At 40.4% G+C, this 17,641-nt stretch overlaps 1 protein-coding gene across 3 annotated transcripts in view; it reads left to right on the forward strand.

The window, feature by feature from the left end:
* Positions 1 to 929: 929 nt before the first annotated feature.
* Positions 930 to 17,641, forward strand: part of LOC131239865 (protein STICHEL-like 2) — a 35,467-nt gene continuing 18,755 nt past the window's right edge. The window contains exons 1-5 of one of the 3 annotated variants that reach the window (XM_058237765.1): positions 930 to 1,289; positions 2,328 to 4,004; positions 4,505 to 4,724; positions 6,443 to 6,634; positions 6,831 to 7,049. In XM_058237765.1, coding sequence (XP_058093748.1) covers positions 2,385 to 4,004; positions 4,505 to 4,724; positions 6,443 to 6,634; positions 6,831 to 7,049 — 2,251 coding nt within the window. In that variant the 5' untranslated portion in view covers positions 930 to 1,289; positions 2,328 to 2,384. Of the gene's footprint in view, positions 1,290 to 2,077; positions 2,199 to 2,327; positions 4,005 to 4,504; positions 4,725 to 6,442; positions 6,635 to 6,830; positions 7,050 to 17,641 lie in introns of those variants that run through there. The other 2 variants (XM_058237767.1, XM_058237766.1) reach the window with 2 other exon arrangements.

A 17,641-nucleotide genomic window follows, 5' to 3' on the forward strand; every position in this document is an offset into this window, starting at 1 on the left:
AATCCACTTCTAAAAAATAGGCATATCTGCGGCCAAACTAGATTACACTGTGGCGATAATAATGCCCACCTTTGAAACCTCCTAGGCCCTACGTGGTCTTTATTTCTCATCCTACCATCTTAAAGTTCACCCACATCAGGTTTGGATGGCAGCGGATTGCATGCAATAAATTTGTTAAACGTACGTAGTAAACTCTGTGGGGATCACCATCATTTGTATATTTTATTCACTCCATTCGTTCATTTTATCAGATAAATTTAGAACTTAATATATAAAAAAATAAAACATACTCAAAGCTCAAGTGGACCTAACCTTCACATTTGAAAAATTCTTAAAAGCCACGTAAGTTTTGAATCAAACTGATATTTGTGTTTTCCTTCCTATACATCCGTTTGATCTTGTGAACATGCTGATGACAAATAAACATTACTAAGACTTGAAAATATTTCAACAGTGAAAACCTTTATTCTTACTGATTCTTGTGGTGTGGATCACTTGAGCTTTGGAATATGCTTTAATTTTGGGCTAAACCCTTAAATGAGCTGGAAAAATGGATAAACGCGTGGATAAACCACATACATTTACGGTGGGCCCAACGCAGTTTAGTCAGTAATATAAAAGCATAATGAAGTCCGACTTCGTCTGGATGAAGGTAAAACACAAATATGCTTGATTGGCTCTCAAGAAATTTAATTGGTGGGCGTTCAATCACCTCTGTATTTTTCACCTGAACCTTTGGATCTACCTCATTTTTGGGATTATATCTTAAAATGTTATCGAAAACTGGATGGACGGTGTGGATAAAATACATACATCACGGTGGCCCTGCATATGCCGAGGTGTAGTACCCAATCTGCGTCCCCACTTGACAGCGCGAAATTTTCATGGTACCATAAAAGAGCCGTTGATGTTCCCTGCTACCCTCCCACCGGACGAAAGAAGAATATGCAGCTTTTCGGGCAAACGGGAAGAAATGACTGACACCCTCCGCCAGTAAAGTTACCATTCTACCCCCTCACAACTCCCTTCCCTAGGCGAAAGCTGCAACGTTTCCTGCCGAGAGACCAGAATTTCTGAAATCTCTCTCTACCCTGTACACGCTTCTCAGGAAAAAATGAAAAGAAAAGACATGGCAGCGTTTAAAACCCCAGGCATTAACTCTATTTACTGTTTTACCACTGAATCGACGTGTCTGCTCTTCTACCCCAGAACTCATCAGAAATTTAAGATCGGCATTTTAGGGTTAGGGTTTCTCTCTTTCAGAGAGGAACTTGAAGTACATTTTACAGGTTAGCAATTTACAACAGCTACTACTGCTAGTTATTTCATTCTTGTTTTATTTATTTAATTTTCAGTCCTTCAGTTTTTCGTCACTGGTCTTTTCTATCGTCTGCTATTTATTTTCTCTGCAATTTTCTGATGTTTGTTTTCTTTCATTTTCTCTTTGTTTTTGCTTTTCTGCTGGTAGGAAAGTGGCTTTCCTTTCTCTTCTCTTTCCTTTTTGGTTTGAAGAATCTGTATCTTTCCTTTTTAAAGAAAAAAGATTCTTCTAACGAGGGACTGCTTTTTTCCATCTACTCTGGTTTTTGAAGAAACATACGAAGTTTTGCAGAATCTCTCGTCTTTTCGATTTCGTTTCATCTGCGTTTGCAATTCATGATGGAAAAATGGAGCTGACTGTGGAGAGTACCTTGCCACTGTTTATTAATGTCACACATATACGTCAATCCAGGCCGTCCAAATTGGAGTACTTTTGTGTTGTCTGAAAATTATAATGATTAGATGACCCAAAAAATTATCTGATTTCTGCAGTTGAATGTGGAAACGTGATCGTCTATTTGATGGCCACCAACGGATGGTGAGGTTGTCCAATCGGTGCCATCTTTGGGTCTATGCTTCATCCACACTGGGGTACTCGATTTAGACGGTTTGGATTGACAGATCAATGATTCAAAACTAGTAAGAAAATGGCAAATGCTGGGCACAGAAATTACCTTGTTTATATTCTGTTGATGAATTAGACCACACTCATGCATCTTTTATAAAAAAAAAGTTAAAAATCATGGCTCTACTACAGTCAGAGCTGATGTGTTTTGCTTTCCAACGGCCCCTTTTGTTTGCCACTGATCAGATAGATGGGATCCTCCCATCATGGTGCTACGAAGGTCCATTGTCTGGGTGGATGATTGTAAGTCAATGTACATTCTCCTGCCCACACTCTGTGATATTTTGATGGATTTCAATCTTTGTTTTTTTTTTTCCCCAATTTCTTGTTCTGGGTTTTTGGAACAATGATCTGAATTATTTTTTGGTGCTTTTGTTCTCAGACATGGAATTTGGATGCTTAAGAGTAAATAGCTAGGCAGCCCCCCAAAAAAGGGAAAATGTCAGAAGCTAGGCGACATTCTGTTGATGTTCCTCTTTCAAGAACTTTATTTGCACTCAGGAGAGTTCGGTCTTTGCGGGACCCATCGACTAACTCCATGAGCAAATTCACAGCTTTCATTGACAATCTGGGCTGGGAAACAAGGTCCTTTAATGAGGCCTCCCTTGGGTTAGAAAATGTGCATGATGGTGTTCGATCTGATAAGCACAGTCTTCTTGGGTTGAAGAATTTTCTCTCGGACAGAATACTAGAGGAATATGATACTGATGCTGAATTGGATTATGACATCTCAAGAAGACCCAATGTTAAATTAATTTCGCAGAAGAAATCTGGTAGGATTCAATTTCAGAGCAGGGATTTGCTGAAGATGAAAAGGGATGATGAATCGGGCTTTTCTAAATCAAGCATGGATGGGGTGCATGAGAGCAGTGGGTTGTTTTCTGAAAGCAGTCAGTTGGATTTGACATGGTTTCCACATTGTACCAGCCATTTGTCAGGGGATATGAACTCTGTGAACGACCCAAAAATTGAATCAGCACGATCAGGAGAGAGAGCTGCAGCAGTGTTAAAGAGGAAGTCTGTATATGGTAAACTGATTAAGCCATCTGGGGTTGTAGAAGGTGTTAGCAGAAGTCATGTAGGCAGTTCGTGCCCCTCCATAACTGACACTCCAGTGGATGGATCGAGTGTTAGCACAAACGAGGAGGTGGATGTCGTGGCTTCAAATCACCATGGGTGTGGAGTCAGTTGCTGTTGGCCGAGAACTCCGAAATTCAGGGAACTGAATCTCCCTTCCGACATGGATGGCTATGCATTTTTATCTAAGGAAGGGAAGGAAACACCTCAGTCAGGGAAGGAAAGGAGCTCGGTGCATTTCAATAGAGACTTGGCTATGCATGCAGACACTCCAAGGAGTCTAAGTCAGAAATTCAGGCCGAGATCTTTCAGTGAATTGGTTGGACAGCATGTGGTGGCCCAGTCTCTTTTAAGTGCCATTGCTAAAAGAAAAGTCGCTTCCCTTTACCTTTTCCATGGGTCCCGTGGTACTGGTAAGACGTCAACCTCTAGGATTTTTGCGGCGGCCCTGAATTGCTTTTCTCTTGAGGAAAATAGACCATGTGGGCTATGCCGAGAATGCATTTTGTTTTTCTCTGGAAGGGGGCAGAATGTCAAAGAAGTGGATGCTGCAAAAATGAACCGTTCAGGTCGGGTTAAAGCGCTTCTTAAGAATGCTGCTCTTGCTCCAGTCTCCTCACGGTTCAAGGTCTTCATCATCGATGAGTGCCAGTTGCTGCGAGGGGAGACCTGGGCTGCTTTTCTGACTGGCCTTGAGGAACTTCCAAGACATGCTGTTTTTGTAATGGTTACTGCTGATCTGGATAAACTACCACGTGGTGCAGTATCTCGATGCCAAAGGTACCACTTCCCCAAGATAAGGGATGCAGACATTGTTAGCAGGTTGCAGAAAATCTGTGACGAGGAGGGCTTGAATTTTGACAAGATTGCACTTGATTTTGTTGCTGCTAAATCTAATGGTTCTCTTCGAGATGCAGAGACAATCCTTGACCAACTGAGCTTGCTTGGAAAAAGAATCACCCTATCTCTGGCATATGAACTTGTGAGTGATGTTATGTCCTGATCAAGAATTTTGGGAATTTGGGGAATCGTTGGTAGAGTACCAAGGGTGGAGTCGCTTAAATCTCTTCACATGGTGAGGAATGCTACCTGTGGGTCATGCATCTGCAAGCCTAACCCTGATTCTCCCGTTTTGTGCCAATGTGGCAGACATGTGAAGGTCCAAGCTGTTCAACGGGTGCCCTACTGTTAATTGTCCTGTTCCATAAGTAATTCCACTTTGCTCATCAGGTGGGCCACATATGTACATTGAATATGGACCAATATCTTTTGCTAATATTCCATTTTTTAATTTAATTTTTATTTTTGTAAAAATATGGCCCACTTTATGAGCAGAGGGCATAATTGATGAGATCTCACATGCTTATAGGACATTGGCTTGGTGACTGCAAACCCATGATGCAAGTGGCATTTCTCTTTATGTAGTTGATGGCTCTCTAGGAAATTTTCATGGTTTACCCTTCTTTTATTGCACTTGTGCAGACTGGAGTTGTCTCGGATGATGAGTTGCTCGATTTGCTGGATCTAGCCTTGTCTTCAGACACTTCAAATACAGTTAGAAAGGCTAGGGAGCTTATGAGATCTAGGGTTGATCCTATGCAATTAATTTCACAACTAGCAAATCTCATCATGGATATTCTTGCAGGCAGATGTCAGCCAGGAAGTTCTGAAGTAGGAAGAAGATTTTTCGGAAGACATCCTTGTAAGCAGAATGCATTTACTTCGGAATTTGTTAGTTTGCTTGAATTTCCATCTGAGTAATGTTTCTGGCATGATCCGTGAGTAATTTGATGCATCAGAGAGTGAATAGTGTCCTGATGCATCATTATTGTACAAGCGGAGCCATTCTTTCTAGAGTGTTCTGGACTGTTGATAAGATATCATCCACCATGGATGCAGCATGCTTGATTTTTTTGAGATTGGACAATTCTAGCCATCCTGTCTATTATTGTTGTTATGGATCATTGTTCTGTTTCTCTTACACTTTGTTCATCTGCCTTTGATCTAATGATTAGAATCCTCTGGTTTAAGAGGATATTTAGACATTACTCTTTCATTGTCGGTTTCTTTATATCAAAGGTTGGGACCCAGAAGCATGTTCCTACATGTAGAAATTGGAGCACTGGGACACTAGTCAAGATCTGATCCATCAGTACCCTATGATTCTTGTCCACCCATTTGGGCTTCTCTATTCTCTGTTTCACCTTCCTCAAAAAAAAAAAAAAAAAAAGAAAAAAAAAAAGAAAAGAAAGAAAAAAAGAAAAGTAAAAATCTGTTTCAGAAGATCATATTATATTTTCTTAAAGATGTGCACCAGTTACATTTTTCACATGCTATGGTTTCACTTGCATACCTCTCTCCTATGAATTATACCAACATGAATTAGTTACTGGTTTATGTTTATAGTTTATTAGGGTAAACTTAATTCTTGTTTGCTGTTGACAGCATGTCATTATCTGACATCCATATTCATACTAAGTGCCACAAGATCAATGGCCTTACGCCACTATTTATATGCATTGACTCAGGTTCTAGAGCGACTTTATAATGTCTGTAGGAATCATATGATCCTCTGGCCAAGGATATGCACTATCTTTGGGCCCTGTTTGTACATCTGGGCCCATGCTTGAACCTGTATATTATGATTTTTCCAACATGGTATGCATGCCCCCAAAATCTCCTAGATAGGAAAATGTAACCCATCAATTGGGCTGCAGATACATGGATAAGGAAAAATAAAAAATAAAAAAATACAGCAACTGTCAATATCCTGCAGACAGAAGATCACAACATATGGATGGCTTGGATCTTCCATTCTCAGAGATTTCTTGCCGATGGTCTATCCATGGTGGGGATCATGATATCAGTGGTCTGGGTCATCAAAATATCTTCCCCGCTTGTACAAACTTGAGGCCTGAGGATATATCATACATATCCTCAGTTCAAGGATCATATAGTTCTTTTGACCTGTAACCTACGATTAAGAGCATACTACGTGCACAAAATTCACATTCTCTAGTGAATAATTCTTATACTTTGATGTGCAGCTTTGAATTATTATATTTTTGTGTGTTTTTTTTTTTTTTGGAAGATTATAATGTGAATATTCTGAATGTATAATTGTGATACTGATGGCTATTTTTCCTATAGTAGCTGAAGTTGACTTACAGAAGCTGAGGCATGCATTAAAAATACTTTCTGAGATATCCTCAGTTCAAGGATCATATAGTTCTTTTGACCTGTAACCTACGATTAAGAGCATACTACGTGCACAAAATTCACATTCTCTAGTGAATAATTCTTATACTTTGATGTGCAGCTTTGAATTATTATATTTTTGTGTTTTTTTTTTTTTTGGAAGATTATAATGTGAATATTCTGAATGTATAATTGTGATACTGATGGCTATTTTTCCTGTAGTAGCTGAAGTTGACTTACAGAAGCTGAGGCATGCATTAAAAATACTTTCTGAGACTGAAAAACAGTTGGGGACATTAAAAAATCAAACAACATGGCTTACGGTAGCACTTCTACAGTTCAGTGCTGGAGAGTCCGCTTCTCTCTTTGGTAGAAATGATTCAAGGGTATGCCTGGAAACAGCATGTCCAAAAGGTGAGAGCGATTAATGTTGTTTCTAATCAGCGATCTCATTAATTGATTAATGTAGTGCTGGCCCGTGAGAGATTGAAGGCTCACATAGCTAAGCAAGTTATGATAGTGACAAATTGCATAAGCAGGTTATGCTAGTCACAAATTTTAATTCTTTTGCAATTGTTTTTATGCAAGTTATATCATTGTTTGAATGCAGATGATGGTTTTTGCAGCACATCCTCGAAAAGGGAGGGTCTGAATAATTCTATTTCTCATGCATGCAACCCTAGCGAATCCCATCAATCAGAGATACATTATAATCATGCGAGGAAATTGGAAACTATCTGGAGGAGAACCTTAGAAGAATGCCAATCAAATACACTAAAAAGGTTCTTAAAAGAAAAAGCAAAGTTGTCTTCCGTTTTCGTCAACCAAGGTAACATCAAGAAGTTTATCATGTTTGTATTCTCAAGTGTGTGGTCATTTATATTGACAAGTTATCATTTCTTTGGTTTACATTGTCCCTAAGCACCGGAATCTTTGAGTTTGGTGGATGATGTCTCTTGGTTAAACAAGATACAGTGGCATTTTTCTATGAAAAGCGCAAATATTCAGCATCATGGTTTTTCTTTGTCCTACTCATCCCTTGTAAAATTACTATTTTAAAATTTATTTTGTTTAGTAGTTTCTGCTATAGCATTTTTCTTCATATGTGGCATGCCTTTGCTTGCTTTTAGTTAAATGTTGACGAATGTGGGCCGTACGATCATTGTACGGGCCGTATCGTCATTGTACGGGCCGTATCGTCGAATGGCCCACCTGGTCACTTTATTTATTTATCATGTAGCCCCTTGGTCAAATTTGGTACACATCTTAGACAATCATATTGGGTACACCTATGGTGTACATGTTACATTGTAATTGGTGAGGGATATTTGTGTCATTTCTGGTTTTATTACTTGAAGTGAACATAAGCAAGAAGGTGGTGGATGTTCCTATTATCGGCGATAATATCAATATAGCTGATATACCGCTAATTTACTAATGTTTTTTATGTATTGTTATAGTATCGATGATGTTATCGCTAGTATTGGGTTGGGGAGGTGCATGGTTCTGAATGACGATATTGGTTGCTATATCTGCCCCACGGAAAAATAATATGATATGGTGTTGCATATCGATATCGAGGTCGTATCGGCTTGTATCAGTTATAAATTTTTTTTCGAAGCAAAAAAATATGAAAAGATATCAGAAAAATAGAAAAAATTGAGGTATTAATGCAGGGGCATTTTCACACTGGGCTCGAGTGGGGTCGCCTGTGGGATGCAGGGGCACACTCGGGGTGGGTGACCCATGCGATTTGGGGCCCATAGGGGAGGTCTCGTGTTCGAGACTCCTTACTAGGGGTGATTAATGCGCATTTCACATCGGGCTTGAGTGGGGTAGCCCGTGGGATGCAGGGACACACTCGGGGTGAGCGGCCCATGTGATTTGGGGCCCACGAAGGGGGTTCGGCCGAGGTCCTAACCTATGAGATGTGGGGCCTGGGCTATGAGATAAAGGGATTAATTCGCCATACTCTAACAGTTTGAGCTTTTAAAGTGGTTAATTGTCTTGCATCAAATTGGTATCAAAGCGGGAAGTCTCGTGCTCGAAACTCCTCACCGAGGGTGATTAATGCAGGGGCATTTTCACACTGGGCTCGAATGGGGTCGCCTGTGGGATGCAGGTGCACACTCGGGGTGGGTGACCCATGCGATTTGGGGCCCATGGGGGAGGTCTCATGTTCGAGACTCCTTACCAAGGGTGATTAATGCGCATTTCACATCGGGCTCGAGTGGGGTAGCCTGTGGGATGCGGGGACACACTCGGGGTGGGTGGCACATGTGATTTGGGGCCCACAAAGGGGTTCGGCCGAGGTCCTAACCCATGAGATGTGGGGCCTGGGCTATGAGATAAAGGGATTAATTCGTCATACTCTAATAGTTTGAGCTTTTAGAGCAAGTTGTTAATTGTCCTGCATTAGATATTCAAGAATCTATCATTTTATTTTATTTTTTAATGTTTTAACCATGGATTCAATAGTGTCTCAGACCATTCTTTAATACGAATGCTGTCTTGGCAGGTTGACTTACTGCAAGTTGTGGTGTTGATTTTTATTTATTTATAAAAATTGTTGATATATGTAAAAAATTGATATCATATATTGCTAATAGCCTGATATAATTATATATTAATTATTGGGCTATTTAGTATTAACTATGAAGTGTCCAACAAGTATCACTAGTCACTACTATGCTTGCTTGGAGAATGTGTATGTAACAGTGCAAGTGTAGAAATACTTGGTACTTAATAATTTTTGTAAATGTGAATAATATGTAAAAAACACTTATCTTAATAGAAACTCGCCAATCACCTCACCACTAAAATGAAAATTTGGCCGGTTGCGGTTGATTGGCCTTTATGTCCTCGTAATCATTCGACTATGCTTGTGGCTGTGCAACAGGTGCTGATGTTGGATATCCATAGTAACCAGGGCTGGATGGAAAGAGTAGATCAACGAAACCTCAAAAAAGATTGATCCTGATTAGGAATTGACCTTGATCCCGAGTAAGGATATTTACCAGTGTGCTAGACAAATAGCTATATTGCTGCTTGTACTACTGAGATTGTGATATTGATGACAAATAACTTGTATTTGGATTCGGATATCCATATCTCATATGGAACCTGTTGATCATAACTACTTCAACATGAAAGTGGCACAACAGGCTATGTGTATTTGTAACCTTAACCATGATGTCCATAAGCCTCCTGATGTCCTGGTGCTCGATGGGTGCCACTAGTGCCAGCCTCTCCATGATGCTCTTCCCCATTGATTGGCTGTATCGTGACTCAAGACTCATAAGTCTGGCCTCACGCACCACATCGGTGTTCACAACTACACGATCTGTAGACGGCTGTATGGTGTGCTGAGCAACACCAACAGGAAGTGCATCATTATCACCACTACCACCATTACTGGCATTGCTATGATTACTAGTATGAGTCGCACTATTACTACGTTGAACTTCGTTATCTTCTTCAATAATCGGCTCTGGACGGCTCTAAGCTGTTTTTGCAACAAGTTCTAGGTAGTCAAGCTCCTCACTTCCGGCTGCTTCTGTCTTTCTTCCTTTGTTCAAGCCACGGAAGAAGAGGATTCTCTTCAACAAAAATATAGTCCAAATTTATAGGAAAATATTGCGCTTGGTTGTTAGTTTACCATCCTCATTTCTTCATATTTTTCAAATGCAGCCTCACATTGTAGTGGATAAATACATTTCTTTGCACCTTTTAACTCATTCAATTGATTTTGCTACTTAGTGTGGATGTGGGCGAAAGTGTTCCAATTTTGATGTAGGATGAATGTAAACATGAATTTCATGCACAAATTCAGCAAAGCAGAATCTGTGTGAATATATAAAAGCTAAAAACTTATCCACAATTTCAAGTAATAGATGAGCAATAAAATTAAGGATCCAACAATAATCATAAAATTTTTGCATATTAAACACATTCCATCCCGTATACATTGTTGTATAAGACGATAATACATAAGACCTATAGGGTTGATTCACGCTTCAATGGGGATTCCCCAACTAGTATAGGTAGATCTAGGGATTTAGGGTTCTCAATGGGTAGCTTAGGGTTAGGGCTTTAGGTTTAGGGTTTATATAAAGGTTTGGGGGAAATCAAATAGGAAAAGGGTCCAAACAGGTGTGATGCATAGACATCCGTATGGACAACTACATGCACGTGTGGGTGGCCGTATGGTCATGCACGGGTTGGGTTTGGTGGGTTTGTGTAGGGTTTGAAGAAAGAAGATTAGGGTTTGTCTTTAGAGGGTTTGAATCAAAGGGAAAAGAGAAAAAGAAGGTTTATGGCAAAGGAAATCAGAAAACTTGAAAAGAGAAGCTTGTTGATGAAAACATCACTTCACGTACACCTTTGTGTATGTATCGGGGGGGTTGACTCTCTCCTATTGGATTTTGTGAAGAAAAAGAAAGAAAGAGGCTTTTGCTCCTTTTTCTTCTTCTTCCATCTTCATGAGATTTGAAGATTGATTTGGAAGGGAGATTGGTGTGAGGCATATTCATCAACGAATGTGTGAGGTCTCCATATATCCCTACATTATCGCTTCATTCTCCATCCAGGTATTTTCTTCAAAGTTCTTTGATTCTCCCATCCCAAATCTCTATCTTCTTCTAAACCTTCCTTTTCCATACCTATTAACAATCCAAATCCCTAAAAGACCTAAACCCATCCAACCTAGCCACACATGTGACCATATGGCCACACGTGTGAATCCTTCGGGTTGGCCGTACGACCACACCTTGTTCCTTTTGGTTTCCTATCACCTTAAAATCAAAAGACATTCTCTCTTTTCCAAAACCCTAACCTTAAACCTAGAAATCCCCAACTTCCTAGTTTCCCAAATTACGAAACCCCAACTCCTCCCATTCTTCAATTAACCCAAAATCCTTACATCTCTTCTATCCTAAACCTTAATTCCCATATCTTAACATCTAAATCCTTTAACCCCTTCACCCAATTCGATCCCATTAACCCTAATTCCAAGATTTCCCCAATTTCGTAAATCTTAATTTCACCCTAGGTAGTATTAGGTCTTTTACTTTGAAATAGGCTTTTCCCTATGTTAATTGGATGTCCCTACATACATTAGATCCCAATTTCCTTTATTTAATGATCTTATACGACGATGTTTGGTAACCTAGGCTAGGATTATGCATCATATTCTTTTGGTTTTGTTGGTATTTGTGATGATAATGGCAAGTTTTATGTTTTTTTTTTTTGTTAATTATCTTAATTTGGTACTTGATCTCACATAATATTTTTTTGTTAATTATCCTAATTTTGCTACTTGATCTCACATAATATTTGGTTCATGCATCATTCTTTCATCAAATTTGGTATCAGAGACAAAGGTTTAGCATATGATTATTGTGTTGCATCCAGGTTAGGGTTCGTAGAGCATTCATTGCACATAGGATCATATTGCTGAATTTTTTGGGAGTATCCTATTGCTGAATTTTCAGCTAGCGTTTCCACTTATACCATTGTTGAAATTTCAGCATAGTAATCTCAGGTTGTCGTATTGCTGAATTTTCAATTTATAATTTTCAGATTACACTTGCTGAATTTTTCATTTTGACACCCTCAGATTACTACCCTACTGAATTTTTAATATAATATTTGAGGATAGCAGCTCGCTGAATTTTTGGGTTAGTGTGTCCAACTTGATCTTTATGTTAGTTTTATCATTGTCCTAACATTCTTTTAGGACCTAGAGTTTTTTTTTTGGAGTTTCTTTGTGTATGCCCACTTGTTCGGGACGTGGTTTTGGTCTACAGTCCATAATGAATCTAGGGCAGATTGCCGAGGCACTTAATATAGAGAATGCTAGTGTATTGTGTATGTGGTTAGTGGCCCCTTTTAGTGTAAGTGCATGTGCACACTTCCCTCTTCTCCTGCGGTGTACTATATGCTTTATTATAATAAAATATTATGTGTTAGGGCAAGTAAGCTTAACATAACATCTCTCCCAAACTCTCCTTCTTCTTCTTCTCTCTCAATATTCTTCTCTCTTCTGACGACCATTGAAGCGCATAATAGAGCCATTACCACTCAATTAATTGCAACAAATGAGCACATCAATCAACTTGAGGCCATTGCCAATCTACAGGCAAACCCCGACATTGGGGAAGATGTTCAATCTTAGGCTCGAGATCAAGTTGATAGGCGAGGGCGTGGTCCTGGCCAAGGCATTGACCGTGGTTAAGCACAAGTGCCACCACCACGTGAGGAACGTTATGACAGTCATGATCTAGATACACAAGTCATGAAATGTGTGAAAGTTGAGTCCCCCAGTTTTGATGATTGCTTGGACCTTGAAGCATTCCTTGATTGGGTGTTAGACATGGACCACCACTATTTTGAGTGGTATGATATGGCTGATGCCCGTCGAGTGAGGCCCCCAGTTTTGATGGTTGCTTGGACCCCAAAGCATTCCTTGATTGGGTGCCAGACATGGACCACCACTATTTTGAGTGGTATGATAAGTCTGATGCCTGTTGAGTGAGATTTGCCAAGATGAAGTCGGTGGGCCAGGCCAAACTTTTTTGGACCAACATGGAGCGTAAAATTGAAAGGAGAGGAGAACCCTTAGTTGCGCACTAGGCCGAGATGAAAGAGGTCCTTGAAGAAAAGTATCTCCCTCTTTCTTAACGCCGGAGGCTCCTAGACTAGTGGCAGGCCTTGTGCCAGGGATCAATGACTGTGCCAGATTATATCGTTAGGTTTGAGGAGTACATGATGTGATGTGACATTGATGAGGACCCGATGAGTACATTGTCCAGATTTAGGACGGGCCTCCGATTTGAGATCCAACGAGAACTTTATTCTCGTGACATTGGCACATTGGAGCACATGTACCAAATGGTATAGGACATCGAACACTATTTCAAAGCACCAGTTGGTAGGCATTATGACTCTTATGATCCAAGTGTCAAGACTTACTCTCAAGGGGTTAAGCCTAACATGGGGAGTTAGTACAAACCCCAAATTGGTTCCCAGTCCAACCCTAGAGATGTCAAAGGAAAAGGGATAGCAAGTGCTAGCTCTAGGGGAGGTGAGCAAATGCGATGCTTTAATTGCTGTGGAGTTGGCCACTTTGCGCATCAATGTCCCTCGAAATAAAGGAACGAGGCCCTGATGATTGACGATGGTGAGGAATAAGGAGATGAATAGGGCGATTGTGAAGAAGTCTATCAGTTTAATATCACTGGTGCTAGTGTTGAGGAAGTAGAAGAAAAGAGACCACACCACTTGCAGTAGTTAGGTGCACCTTGACCAATGTTAAGAAGAATGATGATTGACGTCAGACTACGATATTTCACACGTATGAAAAATGTGGAGAGAAGAATTGCAAGGTGATTGTCGATAGTGGTAGCTGTACCAATGTCGTCTCCACTAGCACTTTGTCCGTTCGGGTTTGAAACCTGAATTGCACCGTGACCCTATAGAGTGTCGTGGGTGGATATGTCTTCCATGCCTGTTACCCAGCGATGTCTCGTGCCCGTTAATTTTAGATCCTATTTAGATTCACTATGGTGCGATGTTTTGCCTATGTTTGTTGGGCACATCATTTCGGAACAACCTTGGCTATTTGACTGCGATGTGACGATATATGGCCACTCAAATGTGTGTTCATTCATGCATTAAGGCAAGAAGAACACTCTAGTTCCTCCTACCAAAAAGCAATGCAGAGAAGAAAACTGAAGGGAAGTCAGGTAACCTAAGGGATATGAGGAAATCCTAACCTAGGCCTCTTCATGTTATCAACGCCAAGGAATTTGAGAGAGACTGGTGGATTCGATGGCGTACGCCTTAGCGGCGAGAGAAGTTACACTCGATGTTAGTGTAGAGGGACCCCCTGAGGTAAAGCCAATCATGTATGAGTTCTACGATGTATTTCTAGAGGACTTACCAGAGGAGCTTTCACTCATGAGGGACATCCAGCATGCCATTGATCTTGTTCCCGGGTTGACTCTATCAAACTTCCTCATTATCGAATGAACCCTACGGAGCATGTAGATTTGAAGAGGCAAGTAAATGAGCTCCTTAGAAAGGGTTTCATTCAGGAGAGTGAGTCCATATGCTGTGCCAGCGCTTCTTGCACCTAAGATGGCATGTGGTGCATGTGTGTGGATAGTAGAGCCATCAACAAAATCATGGTCAGGTACCGGTTTCCCATACCACGTCTCAATGATATGTTAGACATGATGGCAGGTGCCACAATCTTTTCGAAGATTGACCTTAAGAGCGGGTACCACCAAATGCGTATACACTCAGGAGATGAGTGGAAGACAGCCTTCAAGACGAGGATGGGTTATACGAGTGGCTAGTCATGCCCTTTGATTTGACTAACGCCCCGAGCACATTTATGAGAGTGATGACCCAGCTGTTGAGACCCTTATGGGTAAATTCCTTGTGTATTTTGATGACATTCTTATCTATAACATATCAAAGGAACAACATTTCCATCATATGAGGCAAATCAAAACATTACCAAAAACAAGTGCACATAATATGTTTTCTTTGTATGGGGTCCTAATCTATGTGTTGTTTAATTGAATTGATGCAAGTATATTCATATAATTTATAAATGTAAGAAGACGTGTAGAAACATAAACAATACATTCAATAGCAATAGAAGAATCACTAGATTAGGTTACATGTTTGATTTTGATTTTTTTCAATTTTCTGCAACGTGGTCCTCCTCCAAATCTCGAAATCGAGGCTCCCAATCCATGATTTTTCATGCAAAACATGAAAAATCATGGATTTGTAACAATTTGACACTGATTTAACATGATTTACAAAAAAAAAAGATGGAAAATAAAAAATGCTTGCCGGATCGAACATGTAGGATATATCCCACTACTTGTGCGTTTTGTATCGCACAGGTGGGATACGAGATATATCGGCCGATATCGTTGATATTTAAAACACTGGCTGTACGCTAACCTTTAGAAGTGCACATTTATGTCAAAAAGTGTTATCTTCTTAGGGTTCATCGTATCATCTGAGGGCATGACAGCAGACCCCGAGAAAGCCCGGGCCATAGTTGAATGGCTTGAACCACGCAATATTCGTGAGGTGCGAAGTTGTCATGGCTTGACAACTTTTTATAGGTCAGAGGATTTAGTTCCATTATGGTTCCCATCACGGATTGCATTAAGAGAGGGGAGTTTGTATGGACTAAAGTTGCCTCTAGAGCATTTAAGGAGATTAAGGGCAAGATGAGTGAAGCCCCTGTCATGCACCTTCCAGACTTTTCTAAAGTCTTTGAGGTCGTGTGTGATGCTCTGGGGTAGGTATAGGTGGCGTGCTTAGTCAGGAAGGGCACCCCGTTGCTTATTTTAATGAGAAGTTGAATGAGGTAAAGCAACGGTATTACACTTATGACAGAATTCTATGCATTGGTCTAATCCTTGTGCCATTGGCGACATTACTTATTACAGCAAGAATTTGTCTTGTTCTCTGACCATAAGGTCTTACGTTATCACAATTCGCAGAAGAAACTAAACCCTAGGCATGCCAAATGGGTCTAATTTCTTCAGGAATATTCTTTCGTTCTGAAACATAAAGCTGGGGTCGAGAACAAACCTGTTGATGCCCTTAGTCGTTGTGTAGCGCTACTCCAAAGTATAAGAGTGGAAGTGACTAGGTTTGATTGATTGAAAGAAGAGTATCCTACTTGCCAAGACTTTGGAGATTTGTATGTGTCACTACGAGACGGTCAGTCAACCGATAGTCATGGGTTTGTCACCATCGATGAGTTTCTATTTAAAGTTGACAGACTCTGTGTTCCTCGTACATCCCTCTGTGATTTCCTAGTTTGAGAACTTCATGTAGGAGGGGTAGCCGGTCATTTGGGGGGGGGACAAGATCATTGGCCCTGTGGAAGATAGATTTTATTGGCCAAGTCTCAAGCGAGATGTAGCCAAGATTGTTGGGCAGTGCAGGACTTGTCAATTAGCGAAGCAGAGAAAGTAAAATATAGGATTGTACATGCCTTTGCCAGTATCCTATGTGCCGTGTCAGGACATAAGTATGGATTTCGTGTTGGGTTTACCGAAAACTATCGAGAAACACGATTCAGTATTTGTGGTTGTGGACCATTTTCCAAAATGGCCCATTTCATTCCATGATCAAAAACGTCAGATGCTGCTAATGTGGCCAAGTTTTTCTTTGTGGAGGTAGTGCATTTACAAGGTCTACCTAAGACCATAATGTCTGATCGTGATGTACACTTTATGAGCTATTTTTGAAAGTCACCATGACACATGATAGGGACAAGGCGTCAATTTTCATCTGCCTATCACCCTCAAACAGACAGTTAGACTGAGGTTGTCAATAGGAGTCTTGGAAATCTGCTTGGATGCCTTGTGGGTAGAGTTGGGCACAAATTGACCCGATCCGAACCGAATTGAAGGCCTGGATCGGTGCGGTTCGAGTTGGATCAGTTAGATCCGACCGTTCATTGGATTAAGTTCGGATCGTGGTCAATCCGGACAGATCCGAACCGAATGGATCTGATCCGATCCGGAGTGATTCTTATAAATATTTATCACATATATTTATCTTATGAACAGGTTGGATGACAAATAAACATCACTGGGGCCTTATAAATTTTTCAATGGTGGAAATCAATACTTCTACTTTTTCCTATGGTATGGTCCACTTGAGCTTTGGATATGCATCAATTTTGGGTTCAACCACTAAAATGATCTGGAAAAACAAATGGACGGCATGGATAAACTAACACCACATGCATTCACGGTGGGCCCCAACAGAGTTTACTTAGTACGATAAGAGCCCACTGAGTAAGCAGGATAAACCACTTGCATTCACGTGCGGAAGCGGATTGCGTACTAAGTAAACTGTGGGGCCCACCATCATTCATGCATTATATCAACTCCGTCCATCCATTTTATCATATAATTTTAGTGCTATAACCAAAAATTAATTAAATAAAAAGTTCAAGTGGACCACACCACCTGAAACATCGTGAATTGAAGTCTATCGTTGAAAAGTTCTTGGGGGCCCACAGAAGTTTTAGATCAAGATGATATTTTTGTTTTCTCTTCATCCATTTCTATGTGATCTTATGGACAGTTTGGATGACAAGTAAACATCACTGGGGCCTTAGAAAGGTTTCAACGGTGGAAATCAATACTTCCACTATTTCCTTTGGCATGGTCTACTTGAGATTTTGATATACTTCAATTTTGGGCTCAACATCTTAAATGATCTGTAGAAACGGATGGACGGCGTGGATAAACCACATGAATTAACAGTGGGGCCAACAGAGTTTAATCAGTACGATAAGAGCGTACTGAGTAATATGCAATCCAATTTCATTTCGTGCTGTGCACATTAACAACAGTTGGTGTAGGATAC

Source organism: Magnolia sinica, chromosome 3 (assembly GCF_029962835.1).
Source record: "Magnolia sinica isolate HGM2019 chromosome 3, MsV1, whole genome shotgun sequence".
Lineage (NCBI taxonomy): Eukaryota > Viridiplantae > Streptophyta > Magnoliopsida > Magnoliales > Magnoliaceae > Magnolia > Magnolia sinica.